Below are 20,686 nucleotides of genomic sequence, written 5' to 3' on the forward strand. Positions count from 1 at the left end.
ATCGTATCCAACGATATTAAAATATTCTAAGTCTCGGGGTCTGAGAGTCTAAATCTCATCAAATGGTGGTCCGTGGCTCAAATGCCGAATAGGTAATGGACCCTGATGTGAGAAGGGTTGAAAACCACTGCGTTAGACTCACCACAGTGCTGACTCATCTCAGTGCGAACATACTCTCGGATCTCATCCTCCTGCATGCAGCATGAGAGAAATGAGGGCAGGTAAGACCAAGATACAGACGTGCTTCCTTTACCAATTGGGTAACACATTCTATGAAGTCTTATTGTCTATAATGCATTATAAACATACTTGTAATTCATTGTAATCCACTTACAATACTGTATACTATACTGTATGAGCACTCATAAATACTCATGGCAAGCCATTATAATTTAAAGTCATTATATATTTTTTATAATTACTGTACTTCATAATTGGTGGACACTCACACGGAGACTTTCTTTTGCAAGGAGAATGTGTTGTGATTATGTGTATAAATTGGTTTATGTTTTTTTGTGATGTTAACTATAATTATGCAGTGTTAGCAGATAATAATGCATTATGAGTATGTCTCTAAGGCATTACAGACACGGGCTTCATAGAAAGTGTGTGTGTGTGTGTGTGTGTGTGTGTGTGTGTGTGTGTGTGTGTGTGTGTGTCTCTTCCCCCTTGCCCCCCCCTTCTTCTTCTTCCCTTTCTTTTTGATGGAAATAACAAAAACTAATTCCACCCACTGTTTTACACCTGTGATGTGACTATAAAGTTGTTCTGATTCTGTGTGCGCGAGCAGTAAAATCCTCAGTGATAATACTCTGAAAGCGTAAAAAATGGACACAAATGGACCTGTTAAATCAACATTGAGGATTGTGCTGTGTGCAAGTGTGTGTCTGTTGGTCTGATCTTTATATTAGATTCGGGTGGGTGGCCTGGAGCAGCGATGAACTGACCATCATGCCTGGCTCTCCTCTGTCTCCCTTGGCTCCATCTGGACCCAGTTCTCCCTGGAACACAGACAGATAGATCTCAGTGCACACAAGAAGTCACAGAGCGCTTACAGAAACCTGCAAAGCACAAAATGTGCTCATCTCCAGACTGAGAGCACAATGGTGACAATTTAAATCGATTTAATGAAAAAAATATTGCGATGCAAACAGCACAAAAAAAAGAAGAAAATACAAGATCTTTGAAAGAGAATTGATAAAAACAAAAATAGTTTTCTGTCATTTGATACTGCATTGAAAAGAGGACAAAGAGAAAACACACTAGGCATGTAACATGATCGTTACAGGCCTAGTAAACAGAACATTTTCAGGTCAGGATACCAATTTGATCCAATCAGGAGAGATAATTCATGCAGGATACATGATAAACAAGTGAAATAGGAAGTGATGGCACCAAGAAATGAGCAGACCAAATTGAACTGGAACTGGAACACTATGAAAACACTCTCTTGCCTGAAATTGGCAATGCACCTGAAAATGTATTTCCTGTTTATTAAAGAGCTGGAGAGATGGGAATACCCGTGTTATTGAACAAACGCTCCATAGCAATGATTTGATTACTATCAGAATATAGAGCTTTAACCTTTAAACAAAAAACGTTTCGTTTTAACCAAAAATGATCACTTACCCTTACCTTTAAGCTAAAAAACTAAACAAAGCGTGACACTCACGTGCAATCCTCGCTCTCCTGGTATCCCAGGGATTCCCCGAGGGCCCACCATGGCAGGTCCAATTGGACCTCTCTCTCCCTGACACACGATCACATCATTATATTAAACATGGTTTTGATCCACAAGGTGGTTGTACTCGATTCAGTGCTACCATAACATGTATTTAACACATTCAGTCTGGGAACGCATCTGTGCCTTTTTTAGATTTCTTTGGCTATTCAAAATTAGCAGATATACAAGCTCATAGCGCGGCACCGAGTGCCGCGCTATGAGCTTGTATATCTGCTATTTTGGAAAAAAAAAGTGTGCACATCTTTGAATATATACTGTATATACATTTTTAACTCAAATCTTCGCTTCTGGTGGGGGAACAAAATATCAAAATATTTTGAGATGGGGTCCGCGGCCAAATACATATCTTTTTGGGTGGTCCTTGACATGAAAAAAAAAAGAGAAACACTGATTTATAGCCATTTAAGTAAAAAAAAAAAAACGGAATCTCCAGAAGCAAACATTTGAGTTAAAATGTTCGCTTTAAAAAATATACATATTTTTGCACAAATTGCAGATCTAAAGCTCATATGAGCTTGTCTGTCTGCTATTTTTGAATAGCTAAAGTATGAAATAATGTTTAAAGTGGTTACACAGATGCGTTCCCGGTTTAAATAACATGGCTAACTGCCCTACACATGCATGGGAGATCATTGAGGCCAGTAAAAACGACAAGTTGGCTATTAGAGTTATACCATTAGAATAGTACAATCATCTGGGTGTACTATTCTATTCATTTAGCTTTGAGGAAAACACACAAATACTCAAATAGAACATTCAGTGACCACGAGGGATCATATGAGTAAGCTCAAATCTTTCCATACTGTATGTAAGTATACCTTTTGGCCCTGGAGTCCCTCTGGGCCTTTAGCACCACCTGGCCCCTGAGGGCCAGTCAGACCAGAAGCCCCATCCACTCCTCTGGGTCCAGGGGGTCCAGGTATACCAGAGGGTCCCTGGATAAAACAGACCAGGCCATAACGTACAGTTGTAAAGCAAGAATACACATTGTGCGCACTGCAGTCAGCTTAGAATGGATTAAATCAGTACAGTACCGTATCCATTTGAGGTTAAAAACTCACCCTTTCCCCCTTTTCTCCCTGAGTTCCTTTGGCCCCTACGACTCCGTCAAAACCACGATCACCCTATGAAGACATAGAAGACGATTATTTAAAACTGTATTTTGGCCAGGAAGGTCCCACTGACAATATCTGTTCTACAATATGTTCTTAATGTCACTGCGTAGATATTAGTCTGGAATATCTGTGTGAAACCTGCATTTCCAAGGGAAAAAAATGCCTCTGGTGATAAACCCGCCCCATATTTGCATGCTGGTTCCTGATTGGTGCCCCCCAGCTAAATCACAATCCCAACCGAGCGGGCCAGACCAGATCTTTTTTGCAGTGGCAGATTCATCTGGTTTCCAGGCTACCCCAGACACACTTAACCACTTTGACTTTAAACAATGTTCAAAAACAGAAAGAATAGCAGATCTACAATGCCCCTTAGTGTGATCGGCTATTTTCGCTACTTTTACAAGATACTCTTGTATGACAAAGTAGGGTATTTGAGATATGCAGATATAACGTTTCTGCATGACAACAACAATATGCAATAGGCTCTATGCACAGCAGCCATATTGGTAACACCTTCACAGGTGTTACCAATGATACTAATGAAGGCTCTGTTCCATTTAGTGTAACACAGTGGTTCTCAAACTTTTTTAATTTCAAGAACCCCCATAACTCTGAGAGTGTACAAATGGAACCAAATGGACCCTTACAGGTCCATTTGGTTCCATTTGTACACTCTCAGAGTTACACAGCCCTAAGGAGCCATTTGGAACCCCCTCAAGGAACCATGAGGGTCCCTGGACCCCAATGTGAGACCCACTGGTGTAGCAGAGTTTCCAGTGAGTCAACATGCACAATACCAGCACCCTGACTCTGTGTGACCAGAATGGAACAGAGCCTTCATTAGTATCATTGGCAACACCTGTGCAGGAAGTAAGAAGAGGCCCAATGTCTTTCCAATATGGCTGCTGTGCATAGAGCCTATTACATGCATTAAAAAAGAGAAGCATGCATATCAAGTAAAGATTATGTGAGGAAACAACAGGTTCCTTTAACTACTTAAGCCTGCGTGTTGCAACGTATTGCATTGTAGATCTATTAAATTCACCTAGCGACATGAGTATAAATTATTGTAAGCATATACTGTACTGTAGGCCTAAAGGCTATTTTTGGGAAATTCTCGCTGACATACCCAAAGTAGGGATGCCCTAAAGTGGTTTGTGAAAGATCTTTTAAAGTGTTCAAAGGTGGTATAGTGCTTCTAAAGTAATGATATTTTGCAAGAACTTTGAAAGAGAAAGCCAGTTTCATCGAGCTCAAAGTGCCCCTTGGGTATGTTTAAGAAAATCCCACAAGTAGATGGTAAAATAAGATGGATTCTTATTCCCTATACATGATGGGCTATGATGATTGAAATTCTTAGAATAACCCCTTTTCGAGGGAGTCCTAAAGATTCCCGATTCACTAAGCAATTTACGACCATATTTTGATCTTACCGGCATTTAAGACAATATTTTGCATGAAGAAAACCACGTTTAGAAAAAAACATTAAACAAAACAAAACTACAACACCCACACCAACCAAGCAATTTCAAGTGTGACAAAACAAGTAAACAAACGAAACAAAAAAACAAAAACAAAACAACAACAAAGTCAGAGTATTAAAGAATAGCTTATAAGAAATCAAGTTAAATTATAACTATGTAGTTATTTATTCTTATTATTTATTCCTGTAATATCTACCTTGGAGCCGATCAGTCCTTCTTTCCCTGCTGCTCCAGGGGCCCCTGCAGGCCCAACTTCACCCTGCAAAGCAGATAAAGCCTACGTGACGCTCACTGTAATACACAACAAGCCATATGAACATTGCAATGTATGTTCCCTATGTAGACATTATGTTGTGGCCTGCAGGTGCTAAACGCAGTGGTCCAGGGGTTCCCAACATTTTCTGGATCAGGGCCCACTTGAAAATCTCAAATGAAAACTCATTGTGACACAGATATTTAACGTTAATTAACGTTATATTATCAATCCAGTGTTTTTCCCAATTATTTGGGGGCCCGCCTGCAATACCCTCACGGCCCACCAGTGGGCCGCAGTCCACAGGTTGGGCATCACATTGGTCTTACCTGCTCTCCTTTCCTTCCTGGCAGGCCAGACCGCCCATGAATCCCGGTATCACCCTGAACACAAGCACATATATTACTGTTTATATCCTTTGTTTTCATTTCTTTCATGTTTTTGTTGTGTGTTTTTTTTGGCTGCCGAAAAGCAAACTTTTTATTTTTGTACCCAGTGAATATAAATATCATCATAATATATTCAATCAATTACATGTGATGTAATGCTAAAGTCTTAAAGACGCACTGAAGTGACATTTTCGGTCATTTTATTTTGAAGGTTCAGCCTGAAACGCCGGCTCAACGACTCTAAACCAATCAGAAGGTCCCATCCCTTCAGGCTATGGGACGTTGGATCTCAATCACTTCAGCCGTGGGCAACACGGCTAGTGTTTGTTTACAAGTGAGAGAGAGACGGCCAGTGAAGCGCGTTTGCTACTACCTGGCTTAGTTCTAACCTATAATGTTTTCAGATACATATTTTAGTGTGCAGATGAAGTTTAAAATGAGTAATACACTCATCTTCAATGAGATTCAAAACGGAGTATCTCTGTAATTAAAATCAGCTGTGTTTGAAGAACGTGCAGCTATGGGAATCAAACAGGTGCACGTAATCAAGATTCTTTTATATTCATGAAGGCTGTCTGATGTCATCACGCAGCACGTTTTCGTTTACAGGAAGTAATTAAGATTGGCTTTTTAGGGGCTTTAGATATAAAAATACACAAAAATTGTTTTTTTTCATTTTTTTGGGCATCTATTGTTAGGTGTGCCCATATGATGACCACGGATATGCTCTAAAAGTGTGAAAAACATATTTTTCATTTCACTACACCTTTAAGTTACTCTCTCTATAGTACTTCTGTGATGTATATTCCATTGGAATAATTGGGTTATAACATACAGCTGTGCTTTGATATTTCTGTACTTATGGTCAATCTTTGACTCTGAGTGACAATGTTTGATTGACTTGTATATTCCTTGTTTTAATTTCTGTACTGTGGTTGAGACTGTTTGAGGCCTTTCGCATGACTAACTCAATCAATAATCAGGTGATTATTGATTGAGTGCACCTGTCTGAACTTGTTCACTCCTCCACACTGGACTATATTTGGCTTGTTGTGTCTCTTCACACCCCTCATGTTATGAAGAAGGTCTTGTTACCGAAAGCTCGACAAATAAGGTACATACCCGCCACAGTACATTTTCTAACTTTGACTTTGACTCCGACCAAACACCAGCTGTGCCATAAATATCAGTGGAAATGATTTGATTGAAAACCACACCATGCTATTTCCTCTGGCTAACGTCTCCTACGTATGTCTCCTATTTCTCTTTTTCTCACCTTCTCTCCTTTGGCCCCATTCGCTCCACAAGCCCCCTTGGGTCCCCGGTCGCCCTGGAAACCCATGAGTTAGTCAGTGGCAGAGTCATATGAACGAAGTCGTCACTCACAGAGGATGACATGCTCCAAACCAGCAATTACCTATACATAGCATGGAATGGTCTTTTCATCCGCCACTTAGCCCAATACACACAAATGCATGGAAATGAACACCAATGTGCACTGCACACCCACACATTCACCACTGTATGACTCATTAATGAGTGCCAGTTGCTCAGTTGTTTGCTGGTTTTACTGTGAGTAACTATCAACAAGTGCAGAAGAACTAAATTCATTTCCATATAGCCAACATTCCAGACAGAAAGTAGGAACAAGCTGCGTAAGGGGAGCAGCAGATAAGGGTAATTTGAAGAGTTCTGAACGCCCGTGTGGATTCTGAGTGGGCTGATAACGTTTGGATTAGGCACGGCAACGTTTGATTAATAATATCTCATGATATTTGATTGCACATCTGTTGGAAGACACAAATTATCTACGAACAGAGAACATTGACTTTGTCGTACCAGACGATTTCATCCCAGTTTTGTCCTTTTCACGTTTGGGGTGGACTACGATTCATACAGTTACGAGTGGCCTCAGCATTCCATTTATTAAACAAAAGGGAAGTAAGGAGAAGACACTCCTTGTCAAATATTACTCAACTACAAGTGAAAGATGCTCATTCAAATTTGTACTTTGATACTAGGTATTCAAAAGTACATACTTTTAAAAATAAATACCGGTAAGTACTCTAAACGTGAATTTTCTTTTTAATATCAAAGCAGTTTCCCCAAACTATTCAAATAAACTTCAAAAATAGTGAAAATCTACAAGCTCACAACGTGTTGCATCACGATGCATTGTGAGCTTGTAGAACTGTAATTTTCACTAGGCCGCTTGTTTGCGGCTGATGCCATGGCGAGTGGCGACACATTGATGTTAGACAACACACTCCAGATTTGGTTGAGTCAGAATGACTTCAGAGGTCTGCAGCCCTCCCATTAGCCCATTTTAATATACATTTAGGATAAGTGGCTAATTCATAATGTTCTTTCTCCTTTTTGGGAGTCAAAAGTCACAATATTTGTCTTTGAAATGTAGTGGAGTATCCAAAAATACAAATACTCAAGTACAGATACAATTCTTTTCATTATTTTTCACTTAAGTACCGTACTCAGTAAATGTACTTTGTTACTGTCCACCACTACTGTAAGAATAATAATAATGTATGAATGACATCATCAGCCTCTTGAAAGCCAGAACCAGAGTTTGAAGGGTTCTAGCTTCTAGATTGAAACTAAACTTCAACATGAAAGGAAACAGCCAGCACAAACAAATCTTCAATACATCAATGATAGCTAGTCCATTAAGTAGCGGATGCACATCGGCCAAGGTGGCCTTCTTCAGCACTCAAACCAAAGACAACCATCAATTTACAGTAATAATGAGGTCCCAAAATAGGACGTGAAGGCTTCCATCATAAATAAAATGAATGGTACTATATTTGAACTCCCATGTCTACTGGGAGAAATACAAAATTGTGCTAACACAGCAGCCATTAGCCATTAAGTGTTTCCGGCACTGTATCGAGTAGACCTCTGACACCTACTGCACATATAAATGGAGCTACTACCTTTAAACACATTTGAAATCTGAGGCTTTTTGTATACTGTTTTGAATAGTTTTGGGGAAAATGCTGCCAATTGTCCCAAAAGTGACTGCAAAACCCTGAAAGATTGCTGCTTGGTATATAGCTTTATACCAAGCTACCCTTGCCAACATGTACTGTATATATTTCTACCAGCAAATGAACATTAATGGTTTTGTAACAGTTTTTCCAAGTTGCAATGTGACGTAGCTGTTTACACAAGGCTGTATCCCCTCCAACTGTACATACTACATACCATTTCTTTCTTACATTGTTTTATTATGCTTTTGACACTTGCTTTGGCAATGTACGTATGTTTTCTCATGTCAATAAAACTCATTTGAATTGAATTGGAATCTGCATCAGTTGAACAGATCCTTCTAATGCACACATTGTGGTTATAATTAATAAAGGCTGGATCTTAAAGTAGGAACATGGTGAGTTAAGTTTAACAAATGAATGCATGTGTCCACTCTGGAAACCAGCACATCCAAAAGTGAGACTTATTTCATATCTAAAAGTGAGATTTCCTTTCCTTTGCATCAAATGTGAAAGTAAACTAATTAGTAAGGGGAGAGTGCACCTGCAGTGGCATTTTTTGTAACCCATTTTGTTTTCTCCATTCATTTCATTTGTCTCTGTATGTTGTTTACTTCAATGGTTATGGTATTTTCTATTATCTCCATCTTATGGTTCGGGTTGGGGGATAGGTGTAAGAAAGGGTTAAAATGAACCCCATGGGACATTAGAGAAGAAGAAATCTTAAAGGGGAAGACCACTCATTTTCAACATTGAACTATGGATTCTACTCATCATGTGATCAGTGACATACGCATTGTGTACTTTTGGCTGAGGGGGAGGAGCCAAAAGTACACCCTGCGTATGTCACTGATCACATGACCTCAATCAATTATCCAGTTCTAGGGCAACTTAGAGGGGGGGGGGGGGGACTTTTTTCTTATTTCCACACAACAGCTCTAAGGTGTACATAGACGTAGCAGCTCGGATCCAGTTTAAAACCCTGGTGCTAGCCTATAGGGCAGTGAAAGGAACAGCTCCTTCCTACCTCTGGGCTATGGTTGATGCCTACACCCCTGCCCGACCACTTCGGTCTGCCACCTCGGGGCGACTGATTGCCTCGTCACTCAAGGGTCCTTCTGGTCGATCGACACGGTCACAACTTTTTTTCTGTTCTGGCCCCACAGTGGTGGAATGAACTTCCCACTGAAGTCAGGACAGCAGAGTCACTGCCCATCTTTCGCCGCAGGCTGAAAACCCACCTCTTCAGGAAACACTACCCTTCCTCTTTGCCTGGCCTACTTGTTGTTAACTAGTTGTACGAACTCTTGTTTTAGTTTTGTATTGTTTTATTGGATCTTGTTTAGTCAATACACTTATTTGTTTGAGCTCGTGCTCATTTGATTTTGCTATTTTGTCTGATCTGTTTAAGAAAGTAGGTAACTGATATATTGCACTTTTACCTTAGCGCTAGGTATACTCTTGGTTGCTTGTTTTTTGCAGGAAATGCACTTAAGACTTCTGGTGATTAGTAGTTTTCGTTCCCTACCTATGTTGAATACACTTATTGTAAGTCGCTTTGGATAAAAGCGTCTGCTAAATGACTGTAATAGTTCAATGTTGAAAATGAGTGGTCTTCCCCTTTAACTAGACACCATAAGGGTCCTAAAAAAACAGGTTACAAAAAAATGCCACTCAGATGCACGGAGACCCTCTCCCCTGACCTACTTTTTCATTCACACATACATACATCCATTCACTTGTTCTGCACTGCCTTGAACATTTTAGAAAATATTATCAATGTAGCTGTAAAAAAAAAGTATATGTGGGACCCAAATCAATTGTTATGAAAATAAAAATCCCTAACACAAATCATGTTCAAATTTGCCAATGAATACATTTGCAAAATTGGATGCAAAAGCGGAATCGATTGCCAGCCCACAAGCCTGTAAATATTAAAAACTTTTCACATCTACTGTACAGTAAATAAGTTGTTAGTTGGCACTTCCTGTGCCAAGTCCATCAGGAACCCAGTAGGAGATCATGGATGTGTACAACAACATCCATTGTGCATACAAGATCTGTATCATTCATATTCAAAGTCACTACAGTATTTTATTCTTCACATATCCTTAACCTTAAAGGTAGTTCATGCATCATTTACTGTATCTGATAAACATATGGGGAGACAGATTCAATCATTAAACCAATGCCAGCCAGGCAGCCACTCTTGGGTAGCCTGGCTCCCTTTTGTGAAACTTGGGTAACGTGTAAAGAAAATTGATGGGAATGACGTGTTCCAGCAATAAAAAAACAAGTTCATTCTGGCTGCACCTTCCAGTTTCTACTTCAAAGCATGTGGTGGGATCAGCAGATAACCTGCAGTATGCTGCAGTGTCCGCGTGGTACTAATTAGGTACCAAACATGAAATTTAATTTCCTCAACAGAAAATAAACTATAGAAGAGCACAGTTGCACTCACTCATACAGATATGCACACATTTTCACTAATGGAACATTTGCATGCATTTGTGCACACTCACACACAATTAACCACTTAACCCATTAAGACAGGGAACGCATCGTGTAACCACTTCTTACACGATGCTTTGAATATGTATATTTTTTAACACGAAAACTTTGAACTCAAATCTTTGATTCTGGGAGATTCTACAAATGTCTTCTAAATCCTGAGTTTATTTTTTGAAAAAACGTATGTTGCTATATATATCAGTGCTTCTCAAACTTTTTCATGTCAAGGACCCCAAAATTATATGTATTTGGCCGTGGACCATCTGAAAATATTTTGTTCCAGGGACCCCCAGAAGCAAAGATTTGGGTAAAAAATGTATATATATATATTCAAAGATTTTCACATATTTTCACGATTTAAAAAAAAATAGCAGATCTACATGCTTGTAGCGTGGCACTCGATGCCGCGCTATGAGCTTGTATATCTGCTATTTTTTAATAGCCAAAGAAATCTAAAAATGACACAGATTCTTCCCCAGTCTTCATGGGTTAAGCCCTATATACACGTATAAGAGCAAAAATAGCTAATGTAAAAGCTCACAACGCATGTACACTGGCTATTCTTGAAAAAAGAAAACCTATTTTTGAAAATCTTTGAGAATTTGCCCCAAATAGGGACACCAGGCTTAATGTGGTTAAAATACCTTGACTCCTCGGAATCCATTGACACCAATCTCTCCCTTCTCGCCCCTAAATCCTGGCAGGCCATCTTTCCCGGGTAAACCCTGAGAGAAGAGGCATGACAGTCATCCTGTGGGGGTCCTTTCATTGGAAGAGATTACATCTGACAGAGAACATAAGTAACCTGCCTATCATACACACACACGGACTGGCCCGAGAGAATGTGCGCGGAAAACAACTCACCGATTCACCAGGTACACCATGTTGGCCTGCCTCTCCCTGCAAGGCAAATAACACAAACCATGCCACGTCTGTTAACTAGGCCAGTGGAATTATTATCTACACGAGTCTGCTGCTAGAGTTAATTGACAATATTGACAGAGTGGCCATTTTGTTATTACTTCATACTTCATTAAGTAAGAGCATCCACGGTGTGAATAATATCATCAATTAATTCTTATTTATTATGATGCTGATATAGTGTTGATGCATTGCGGCACTTGCCTTCTGTCCACCTGGACCACGAGGTCCCTGGAATCCAGTGGAGCCTCTCTCCCCGGGCTCTCCCCTCAGACCCTGATATCACAGACACACACACGCACACACACACACACACCTTTTCATTACAGCCCCGACATATCCACTACCAAATCACCCTTTTCTCTAATCCAGGGGTCTTCAACAGGGGGTCCTCAGAGTTACTACAGGAGGTCCGCCAAATCTTTGTGTGATATGATTTTTTTTTTACCTTAACCACTTGAACCCTAGCATCTCTTTTCTGAGGCGTACTTTAGCCAAAAATAGCAGATCTACAAGCTCACAACGCCTCGCAGCGCGAGGCGTTGTGAGCTTGTAGATCGGCTATTTTTGGCAAAGAGATATAGGTGTAGAGGGAAAAAAGAGCAGACCAAGTAAACAAAAAAAAGTTGAATCTGAAACACAATTTTATACAATATACTGTAGAGGGGGTCCCTGCTTCATCTCTGTCTCAGCTAGGGGGTCCTTGACCTGAAAAACGTTGAGGACCCCCCTGCTCTAATCGGCTAGGATAGGAAAACAAAAGTCACCTGCTCCCCAGCCGGGCCGTCGTTGCCCTTCCCCCCTTTCTCTCCTTGCGTTCCTTTGATTCCTCGGTCACCCTGCGATGGAGAGAGGATGGAATGGTAAACAAAAAGAGCAAAAGGATGTAAAGAAGTCTGGTTTTAGGGTGAACAGTGTGGATTGCGCGTTCACTGACGGTCTCTCCTTTGTGGCCCGACTCTCCTGGTGGTCCTCCCACCAACACCGTGTCCCCCTGTGGAAGACCACATACACGTCAGCATCATGGACAGTAAATACGTATGGACAACGTTACGCCCATTATAGACTCTACAGACCGTAAATGAAGCCTATTTTTCAGCTATTTCAAATCCGCCATCTTTCTAGATCCTATGGAAAGGGAAATGAATGCTATTGGTTGGGACCAGAGCGGGGGTGGGGAATTAATGCTATTGGTTGTGCAGCTTGTCGATCAAATCATCACAAGGAAGCCACACCCCTCCTACAGCATACCCTACTTTATCATCAATTTTAAAATGAATGGGACCATAATTTACCAAAACGCATATCATGGTGGTTGAAAGAAGACTTTAAACTAGCGACTGGAAGCATTAAGCATATAGTATTCATGTTTATTAAGGTAATACAATCAAGTGTAAAGTTCCGTAAAAACCCATCCGCTTGAATGGAGCCTAATTGCTTCTGACACCAGCAGGGGTGAAACAGCGAGACTACAGGCCATTCATATGAACTGTCACTTCCTATACAGCCTCAATTTACAACTTGGAAGCTAGCCCCTTGGTCAGCATACATCCTCTTAACTGGCCTCCACTGAGGACCACGTCACCAGTACACTGTAAAATCCTCACTGTTCATTTAACTCTCTCAGTGCCAATGAAATAAAAAAAATATGTTCAAACTTTTAAAAACTCGGGATTTTTCGTTCATGGCACTGAGGGCATTCAGAAAAAAATCGGGATATCTCGTTGTGTGGCACTGAGAGAGTTAACTCTGAGGGCCCTATTTACACGATATATGGCGCACGGCGCAGAGTGTTAGGAGAAAATGTGTCGGGTTTGTCCACGGCAGTTTTGCCAATTAGATGGCGCACTATCTGGGTGTGTTTGGGGCATTACATTAATGAAACCAATCAGAGTGTCGACTCCCATTACCTTTAAGAAGCAAGTGCGCCTTCGTCATAGCGCCGTGATATACGTATAGACTACGGAATTAGCAAGTTGGAAGAGATGCAAACAATTTTCTTCTGAGGAAAATTGCATCTATGTGAGCAGCATTAATAATGTGATATAATCTAATGATGTCAAGCACTGTTCGGGGGCCTGCCATCAGAATAGCTACACCAGGCGTCCACATGTGGCCCGGGGGCCACAATGTAGTTACTTGAAGATTGCAATTAATTTGTCATTTGCCTCTTTTTCCACGTATGCCATTCTCTGCGGTTTGTCTACTTATGTCCGCATAAGTGAATGAATGCATGTACACACTGAGCAAGCATGTACGCACGCGCACGCACACACACACACACACACACACACACACACACACACACACACACGTTCTGCTCATTAGACTGTAAAATGAACACACCTTTTCTCCTTTGTCACCTTGTGCCCCCAATTCTCCCTGCAAGAAAAAAAAAAGGAGAGCAAGACATTCCATTCATCCGTGTCAATTTAATTCACTATTTTACATGAGTGGTGCACTCAGGGGAGAGAGCCAGCATGATGGCACATGAAATGCTCCTATTCACCTTCTCTCCTCTGTCGCCGCGGCTTCCTGGAGGGCCCTGAGGAACACACGAACACACACGCACACGCACACACACACACACACACACACACACACACACACACACACACACAATATCATTATATGGATCCAACCCACTGTATATGTCTTGGACCACATCATTATGCCTAATTTATGCGTCATCATACAACGGTGCTGTGCGGCAAAAATATCAGATCTACAACATCCAACAACAGTGAGCTTGTAGATCTGATATCTCCGGCACGCGACAGTGTCATACAACGAGGTAGAAATCAGGCTTTATGTGTGCATGGCAGTGTCGTCTCTCCATGCAAGCTCACATCCAATGACTCAGTGTTTAAACTGCAATAGAGTCTGTCAAACTAATTATTGTTTCTCTTGCGATATTCTACCGGCAAGGATTTCCTGAGGTGCAAGTCATGACCAGGGTTGCCAGATCTGCTTATTATAATTTCCCCGCAAGATTTTATTTGAAAATAGCCGATCTACAAGCTCACAACGCGTCGCATCGCGACGCGTTGTGAGCTTGTAGATCTGCTATTTTCAAATAGCTGATGCATATGTTAAAGTGCTCGTGTGGCCCATAGTAGCTTCTTTTGGGCTGGTCTTCCTAGACCTGGTTGCTTGTTTCTCTCACAGAATCTGGCAACACTGGTCCTGACTGTACCGTGATGTGTACTACCATTCTGCTCGTTTGTGCTGTTGACAGGGTGCAGGTACAGGTCCTGTAAAATCAATATGTAAACATTCTCAGATGAGAAAGTAAATGCACTGCTCAGTGTTGTGGACAGGTAGCTCTTTGAAAACACTTGTATAATAGAAACTGTATTTATATCATGATGTCTTTTTGATTTATGTGCGGTTGTTGTTGTTCTCCAATTGTGCCTTGTTCAATATCGACAGTGATGAAAATCGATTTAGACATTCCAGATACGGCCAGCGGTCCGGGCACTTAGGCTCCAATGTAGCCTGACAGTGCATCGCGGGTTTGAGTCCCGACAATCTTTACTGCATGTCTCTCCCCATCTCTCTCTCCCTGTTTAGCTGTCCATCTCCACTATACCTATAAATAAAGGCAGAAAAGGCTAAAAAAAAAAGAAAAAAGAAAAAGAAAAGGTAATTCCAGATAGGAGTGCAGTGACATTTTAATAGAGGGAAAAAAAGAAGGGAAAAAAACTACAAAGATATTTATCTCTTTTTTGAAGTCACTGCTTAAATCTCACTCTTTTAAACAGGCTTATCTGAGAATGACCTATTGTGCTCTATTTCATCTGTATTCTGTAAACATGTTTAGGCTTTGAGGAAGGTTGTTTTGACAAAAACCTCAACAACATCAATCGTATATTGTTATCTGCAAGTATACAGTATACTGTAGCCGAGTTGCAGTGAAGAGATTTTCATTAAATTGAAATTATTGTCTATGAATTGAATACCAAGGCCCTCATTGGAAACAAGTCCGCAAGGACTTTTATGAACGGACCTGTTAGACAAAGTATTTCAAATGTAAATGCGTTGTTTTACATTCTTTTGCCTAATAAAATATTCAATCAATCAAAATTAAAGTTGGTGGGAATGATCAGTAGGCTCCCGCTTCCCTGAAGAGAGGTTTAGCTTCTTGGTTGAGGTCACAATCTGAATCAAAGTGGCCCTATTTTGCGCCCAAGTCGCTACAGGCCCTATTTGGGGATTTAGCATGGCGCAAGGGGCGTTCCAGTGGCCAAGTTGCTATCTTCCGACACCAGCCTTCTACCCGTTACATTATGCCTTCTACCCGTTACATTATGCATAAGTGTGGTTTGGGGTTACATTAATGAAACCAATCAACGTGCCAGGTGCCATTTCCTTTAAGAGCAAGCTGTGCAAGCCGTTATGTCCAGTGCAATCTACGCTCTCTCCTTCTCTGCCCATGGAAGAGCGACGTTGCCTTAGAATAAAATTATATTTGATACACAGAATTATCACTCACACATTGCTGGTTATAGAGAACTTTAGATTACAACAATCGCTTGTGTTCTGGATCACTTAAACTGAATGGTCTGTGTGGTTATAGCAAACGCAGATCAAAAGACATTTTATTTGTCTTTGATAAGCTTAACTGGCAACTGCTGATAAAAACACAACTTATTGACACAAGGAATTAACAGTCACACTTTTGTGGATTACAGTACAATTGTAATGACAATCACATTCACAATCACTTAATTCAGACTGCACTGAAAACTCTGCAGCCGCACTGGCACTTTTGGAGCGAATGGCTTCGTGCACTGCAGCACAAATCATTGTCTTTGAATAGACTATCATCTTATATAAACACAATTGACACAAGGAATTGACACTCTCACTTCTGCTGATTATAGGAAAATTAGAATCACAGAGATTTGTAGAGAATTAGGCATGAGGGAGACCTCTTAATGTTGTGCGCCCGGGCACTGCAGGCACGCTCTACCAAACTAATTTGGCATAGGGGGTGGTTTTAGAATCCGCTATGCGCTTTCCCATATGTGTGTGGGCAAGATAGCAATTTTAGGGATAGCGCAACAACACGCCCATGGCCACACCTCCAGGCGCAGTCTGCATAATGTATAAAGCGGGTAGTGTGGCCGTAAGATAGCGTTTGGGGACAGCGCCAGCTGCCTTGTGCGTAATTAACGGGTAGCGGGTAGTGCGAAGGTGTAGTGCAGGACGGAAGATAGGTTCAATTGACTCTGCTCCAACAAACACACTTGGCTGACTGTGTTCACAGGGGGAAGCTGGCTGGGCATTGGGTTCTCTGTTGACGCACTAGCGACTCCTACATAGTATAGTTTTGTCAGAGCAACTGTTCAGCAGGGATTGGAACTGTTCTTCTGCACACATTAAGCCCATGTGTATGCGAGTACCCCATGTGGTAGTCTATCCCCTCACCAAGTAAACTGTGGGGTTAGCAGTGACATGAATCGTGTTGTATTGCAGTTCATTGATCAGGTGGGTCAATAAATAAATAGAAATGAAGAATGGATAGTGGATTATTATTGAACTGGGTGGGAATGATCGGCAGGGTGGAGTAACTTTGGGTCGGAAATGTCAAAAGTCAAGTTTGACATAATTGCTCATACTGTATCTCAGGTTTAAATGGAACGTCTGGACAATTGCATTGTGTTAGTGGAGGAATGTCCTTTAATCTTTCTAGGTATTATGTTTACCGTTCCTCCTCGATCTCCATCCGCACCGGGGCGACCTTCCTCACCCTAAAAGTAAACCACACACACACACAAAATATGGTCAGCATTTATTGAGAGGATAAGGCCCGTGAGATGCAGCATCTCATTTTAGAGGGGGTCACGCACGCACGCACACACACACACACACACACACACACACACACACACACACACACACACACACACACACACACACACACACACACACACACACACACACACACACACACACACACACACACACACACACACACACACACACACAAAGGCAATATCATTTTATTTACACTGCACAAACACTCATCTGTACACATGGGTAATGGAGAGTGATTACCCTTGACCCAGGGGCTCCTCTTTCTCCCCTGACTCCTGGCACTCCCACACCGACCTCCCCCTGGCCAGAGAAGACAAACAGTGAACCAACAGCAGTCTCATAAAGACATTTTATTTGCTTCCCTGTGGGTTTTATCGACTCACCTTCTCTCCTTTACCGCCATCAGCACCAGAAGAGCCCTACAAGACAAGAGACACTGATCACATCTCAGTTGTTGAATTGAGATCATATCGTAGTTCGTGAATGTAACAAGACACACCATTACAGAGTAATCAAATACAAAAAGGACAGTACAATTCATGAACAGTAGACATTTGCATTGTGTGTGCCTGTTGGTGGCAAAGGAGGTGTGCAATTTAAAGTCGAATGAGCATTACCGTGTGTGTGTGTGTGTGTGTGTGTGTGTGTGTGTGTGTGTGTGTGTGTGTGTGTGTGTGTGTGTGTGTGTGTGTGTGTGTGTGTGTGTGTGTGTGTGTGTGTGTGTGTGTGTGTCTGTCTGTCTGTGTGTGTCTGTGTGCGCACGTGCGTGCGTGCGTGTGTGTACTGTATGTGTGTGTGTGTGTGTGTGTGTTAGTACTGGGAGAGTATAGCATACAGTATGGGTGGTTGTTACAATATATTCTAGACCACCAACTCCATTCTCTCTCTGTCTCTCTCTCTCATTGTCACATACTTTTCTCTGCTCTCCATTCAATTACCCAAACAGTCAGGAAGTCGGCAATCTCTTTCCACGAGAGACCTGGCCAAGAATATAATTATGGCATGGCTGTGTCTATAGACAGCTGACAAAAAATGTAGCAGCAGCTGGAACGAATGCCAGGATCTGCTCAACAAAGCTTCGACAGATATTGTTTAAACAAAGCTCTTGACAAAGCCATCATGGCAAATGGGAGATCAACTCACTGCTTGCCCAGGGGGTCCGGGGGGACCAGGAGCTCCAGCGTTGCCCACGCGGCCTGGGAAGCCTTGAAGACCCTGCAAAAGAGGCCATAAATATTTAAACCACTCAATAACCACTTCAGTTTCACAAATAGAGAAAATAGCCAGTCTACAAGCTCACAACAGTGACAACACAGTGTTATTTGCTTGAAGATCTGCTATTTTTGCTCATTTCATTTAAAAAAAAATGTTGTCTAAATTTTTGTGAATGTTTTTGAATTGTTTGAATAAAAACAAAACAAAAAAAACACCTACTGTATATAGAAAAAGAACGTTGCGCGCGCACACACACACACACACACGCACACGCACACGCACACGCACACGCACACGCACACGCACACGCACACGCACACACACGCATCACAGAAACCAGGGTTGCAGATTGTGGGGGGGGGGGGGGGGTCATAGTTACTGTGCATTATGTATTACTGTGCGGTTCTCCTCACCCTCTCCCCCGGCGGTCCCTGAGGTCCCGGTTGTCCCAGCTCTCCCCTCAGGCCAGCCAGGCCCACGGTGCCCGCTAAACCCCGAGGCCCTGGGGAGCCTGCTGTCCCCGGAAGACCCGGGTCCCCCTGAAACACAGCCGTAGGCATTATATTACAGCACTGCCGGTATACAGTGTAGATTTTCATTTGCAGCACTCTGCAAGTTTAACTAAAGTTTTCCACCCGTCCAAATGTTTCTTCTGGCTACTTTTCACATCGCGTTTCATTTTCTTATTTAATCGATTTAAATCGTCACCCATTTGAATCGATTTAAATCGATTTATGATAAATCGTTACATGCCTACTCACTGTACTTACTCCTTCACGCTCAGTGTACACACACGTGTATGTTACTGTATTTGCACAGACAATCCTACGTTGATTAACATGATACTTGCTCACCTTTAATCCTTGAGGTCCAAGCTGACCAGGAGGCCCTGCCAGTCCAATGCCCCTCTCTCCCTGCAACACAAATTAACATGGGACAATGATAACCCATTGTGTGTCACCCTTTTTTTTGCAGATAAACACACCTTCCAACGTATTCTTAATATAAAGCTAAACCGGATTCAGCTATGGTAACCTCATGTCTGGCTTCTATTCCAAATGAACAAGCCTGATCCGGTCTAGAGCCTTGCCAAGTGTTTCCGGAAATTTGGGAACACTGCACACACATAGATGCACGCACCGTTTGTGTATATGCACTCTAGACCATACATTGGCAACTGGCGGCCCGGGCCCACCTTCACTTAATGCGGCCCGCAGGTCAATATCGGAATACTGATTACATTATTGATTTCAGCTGTTACAATTCCAAACATGCAAACATGACCCACATTAATTACTTCAGTCTATATTAGTAGCTTAATGACTAGTGTTGTCCTTTTTATGTCCAATGTATTTGCATTTAAGTTCATAAAGATAACATAACTACAACTAAATGCATTTGAAATGAAATAGAAATGTTACTTTTCAGGATTCCAATTCAAAAGTAGCAAAAATAGCCGATCGACAAGCTCAAAATGCGTCGCAGCGGGACGTGTTACTTTTGTGCGACATAGAATGGCGAAAAAAGTTAAAATACAGAGAGACAGTATATACAATGTGGCCCTCTGGAGTGAGTGTGGAAATACAGTGGCCCTATCTATCATCAAAGCTGCCCACCCCTGCTCTAGACCAAGACCGGATCTGCAATCTGCTAAGCAAATCGATACCAGCCTACAGCTACGGAGACTGCTGTTGCAAGGCATTATGGGAAATGTAAAACCACCTAAATGGTTGAAATGAAAGAATAGCTAACATCATCTTTCTCACCTTATCACCTTTGGGTCCGTGGGGGCCTTGTGCACCCTATTTCAAAGACAAAAGAGAGTGTGTAATGTCCGGGGAGCTTAGGGTTGTAACAAGAAACGGATAAAAAGAATAAACTGCTGATAAAGTCGAACGGTGACTCACGTCTTCACCAGGCTCTCCGTCTTCACCAGGAAAACCCTGAGAGAAAGGCCAAAAGATTGTTGTTATCCGTGTGAATGTTGTGTTATGTCAACCTGTGTATGGACTGATTATTTATGGCTGCATTCACGATGATACTCACTCTTTCTCCTTTGATGCCAGCTGTGCCTTTGTCTCCCCTCTCACCCTGAGCAACAGCAATTACCATTCAATGTTACTGACACACCTGTACACATCAACACAACGGTTCATGATTGTATACTGCAGTGGTTCTCAAAGTGTGGTCCAGGGACCCTCAGGGTTCCTTGGGGGGAAGGGTTCCAAA

At 41.8% G+C, this 20,686-nt stretch overlaps 1 protein-coding gene across 1 annotated transcript in view; it reads right to left on the bottom strand.

Annotated features, from left to right (window-relative positions):
* col7a1 (collagen, type VII, alpha 1) overlaps positions 1 to 20,686 on the bottom strand; it is a 142,207-nt gene that overhangs the window by 1,583 nt on the left and 119,938 nt on the right. The window contains exons 90-113 of the mRNA XM_084061142.1: positions 20,504 to 20,548; positions 20,365 to 20,400; positions 20,224 to 20,259; positions 19,312 to 19,371; positions 18,871 to 18,996; positions 18,386 to 18,457; positions 17,626 to 17,661; positions 17,483 to 17,542; positions 17,131 to 17,175; positions 13,929 to 13,964; positions 13,766 to 13,801; positions 12,357 to 12,413; positions 12,187 to 12,258; positions 11,624 to 11,695; positions 11,363 to 11,398; positions 11,143 to 11,223; positions 6,262 to 6,315; positions 4,926 to 4,979; positions 4,540 to 4,602; positions 2,806 to 2,868; positions 2,563 to 2,679; positions 1,673 to 1,750; positions 948 to 1,001; positions 143 to 191 (exon numbers count right to left, since the gene is read on the bottom strand). Of these exons, the coding sequence (XP_083917268.1) occupies positions 143 to 191; positions 948 to 1,001; positions 1,673 to 1,750; positions 2,563 to 2,679; positions 2,806 to 2,868; positions 4,540 to 4,602; positions 4,926 to 4,979; positions 6,262 to 6,315; positions 11,143 to 11,223; positions 11,363 to 11,398; positions 11,624 to 11,695; positions 12,187 to 12,258; positions 12,357 to 12,413; positions 13,766 to 13,801; positions 13,929 to 13,964; positions 17,131 to 17,175; positions 17,483 to 17,542; positions 17,626 to 17,661; positions 18,386 to 18,457; positions 18,871 to 18,996; positions 19,312 to 19,371; positions 20,224 to 20,259; positions 20,365 to 20,400; positions 20,504 to 20,548 (1,438 nt within the window). The remainder of the gene's footprint in view (positions 1 to 142; positions 192 to 947; positions 1,002 to 1,672; positions 1,751 to 2,562; positions 2,680 to 2,805; positions 2,869 to 4,539; positions 4,603 to 4,925; positions 4,980 to 6,261; positions 6,316 to 11,142; positions 11,224 to 11,362; positions 11,399 to 11,623; positions 11,696 to 12,186; positions 12,259 to 12,356; positions 12,414 to 13,765; positions 13,802 to 13,928; positions 13,965 to 17,130; positions 17,176 to 17,482; positions 17,543 to 17,625; positions 17,662 to 18,385; positions 18,458 to 18,870; positions 18,997 to 19,311; positions 19,372 to 20,223; positions 20,260 to 20,364; positions 20,401 to 20,503; positions 20,549 to 20,686) is intronic.

Source organism: Gymnoscopelus microlampas (assembly GCF_963454915.1).
Source record: "Gymnoscopelus microlampas genome assembly, chromosome: 7".
Lineage (NCBI taxonomy): Eukaryota > Metazoa > Chordata > Actinopteri > Myctophiformes > Myctophidae > Gymnoscopelus > Gymnoscopelus microlampas.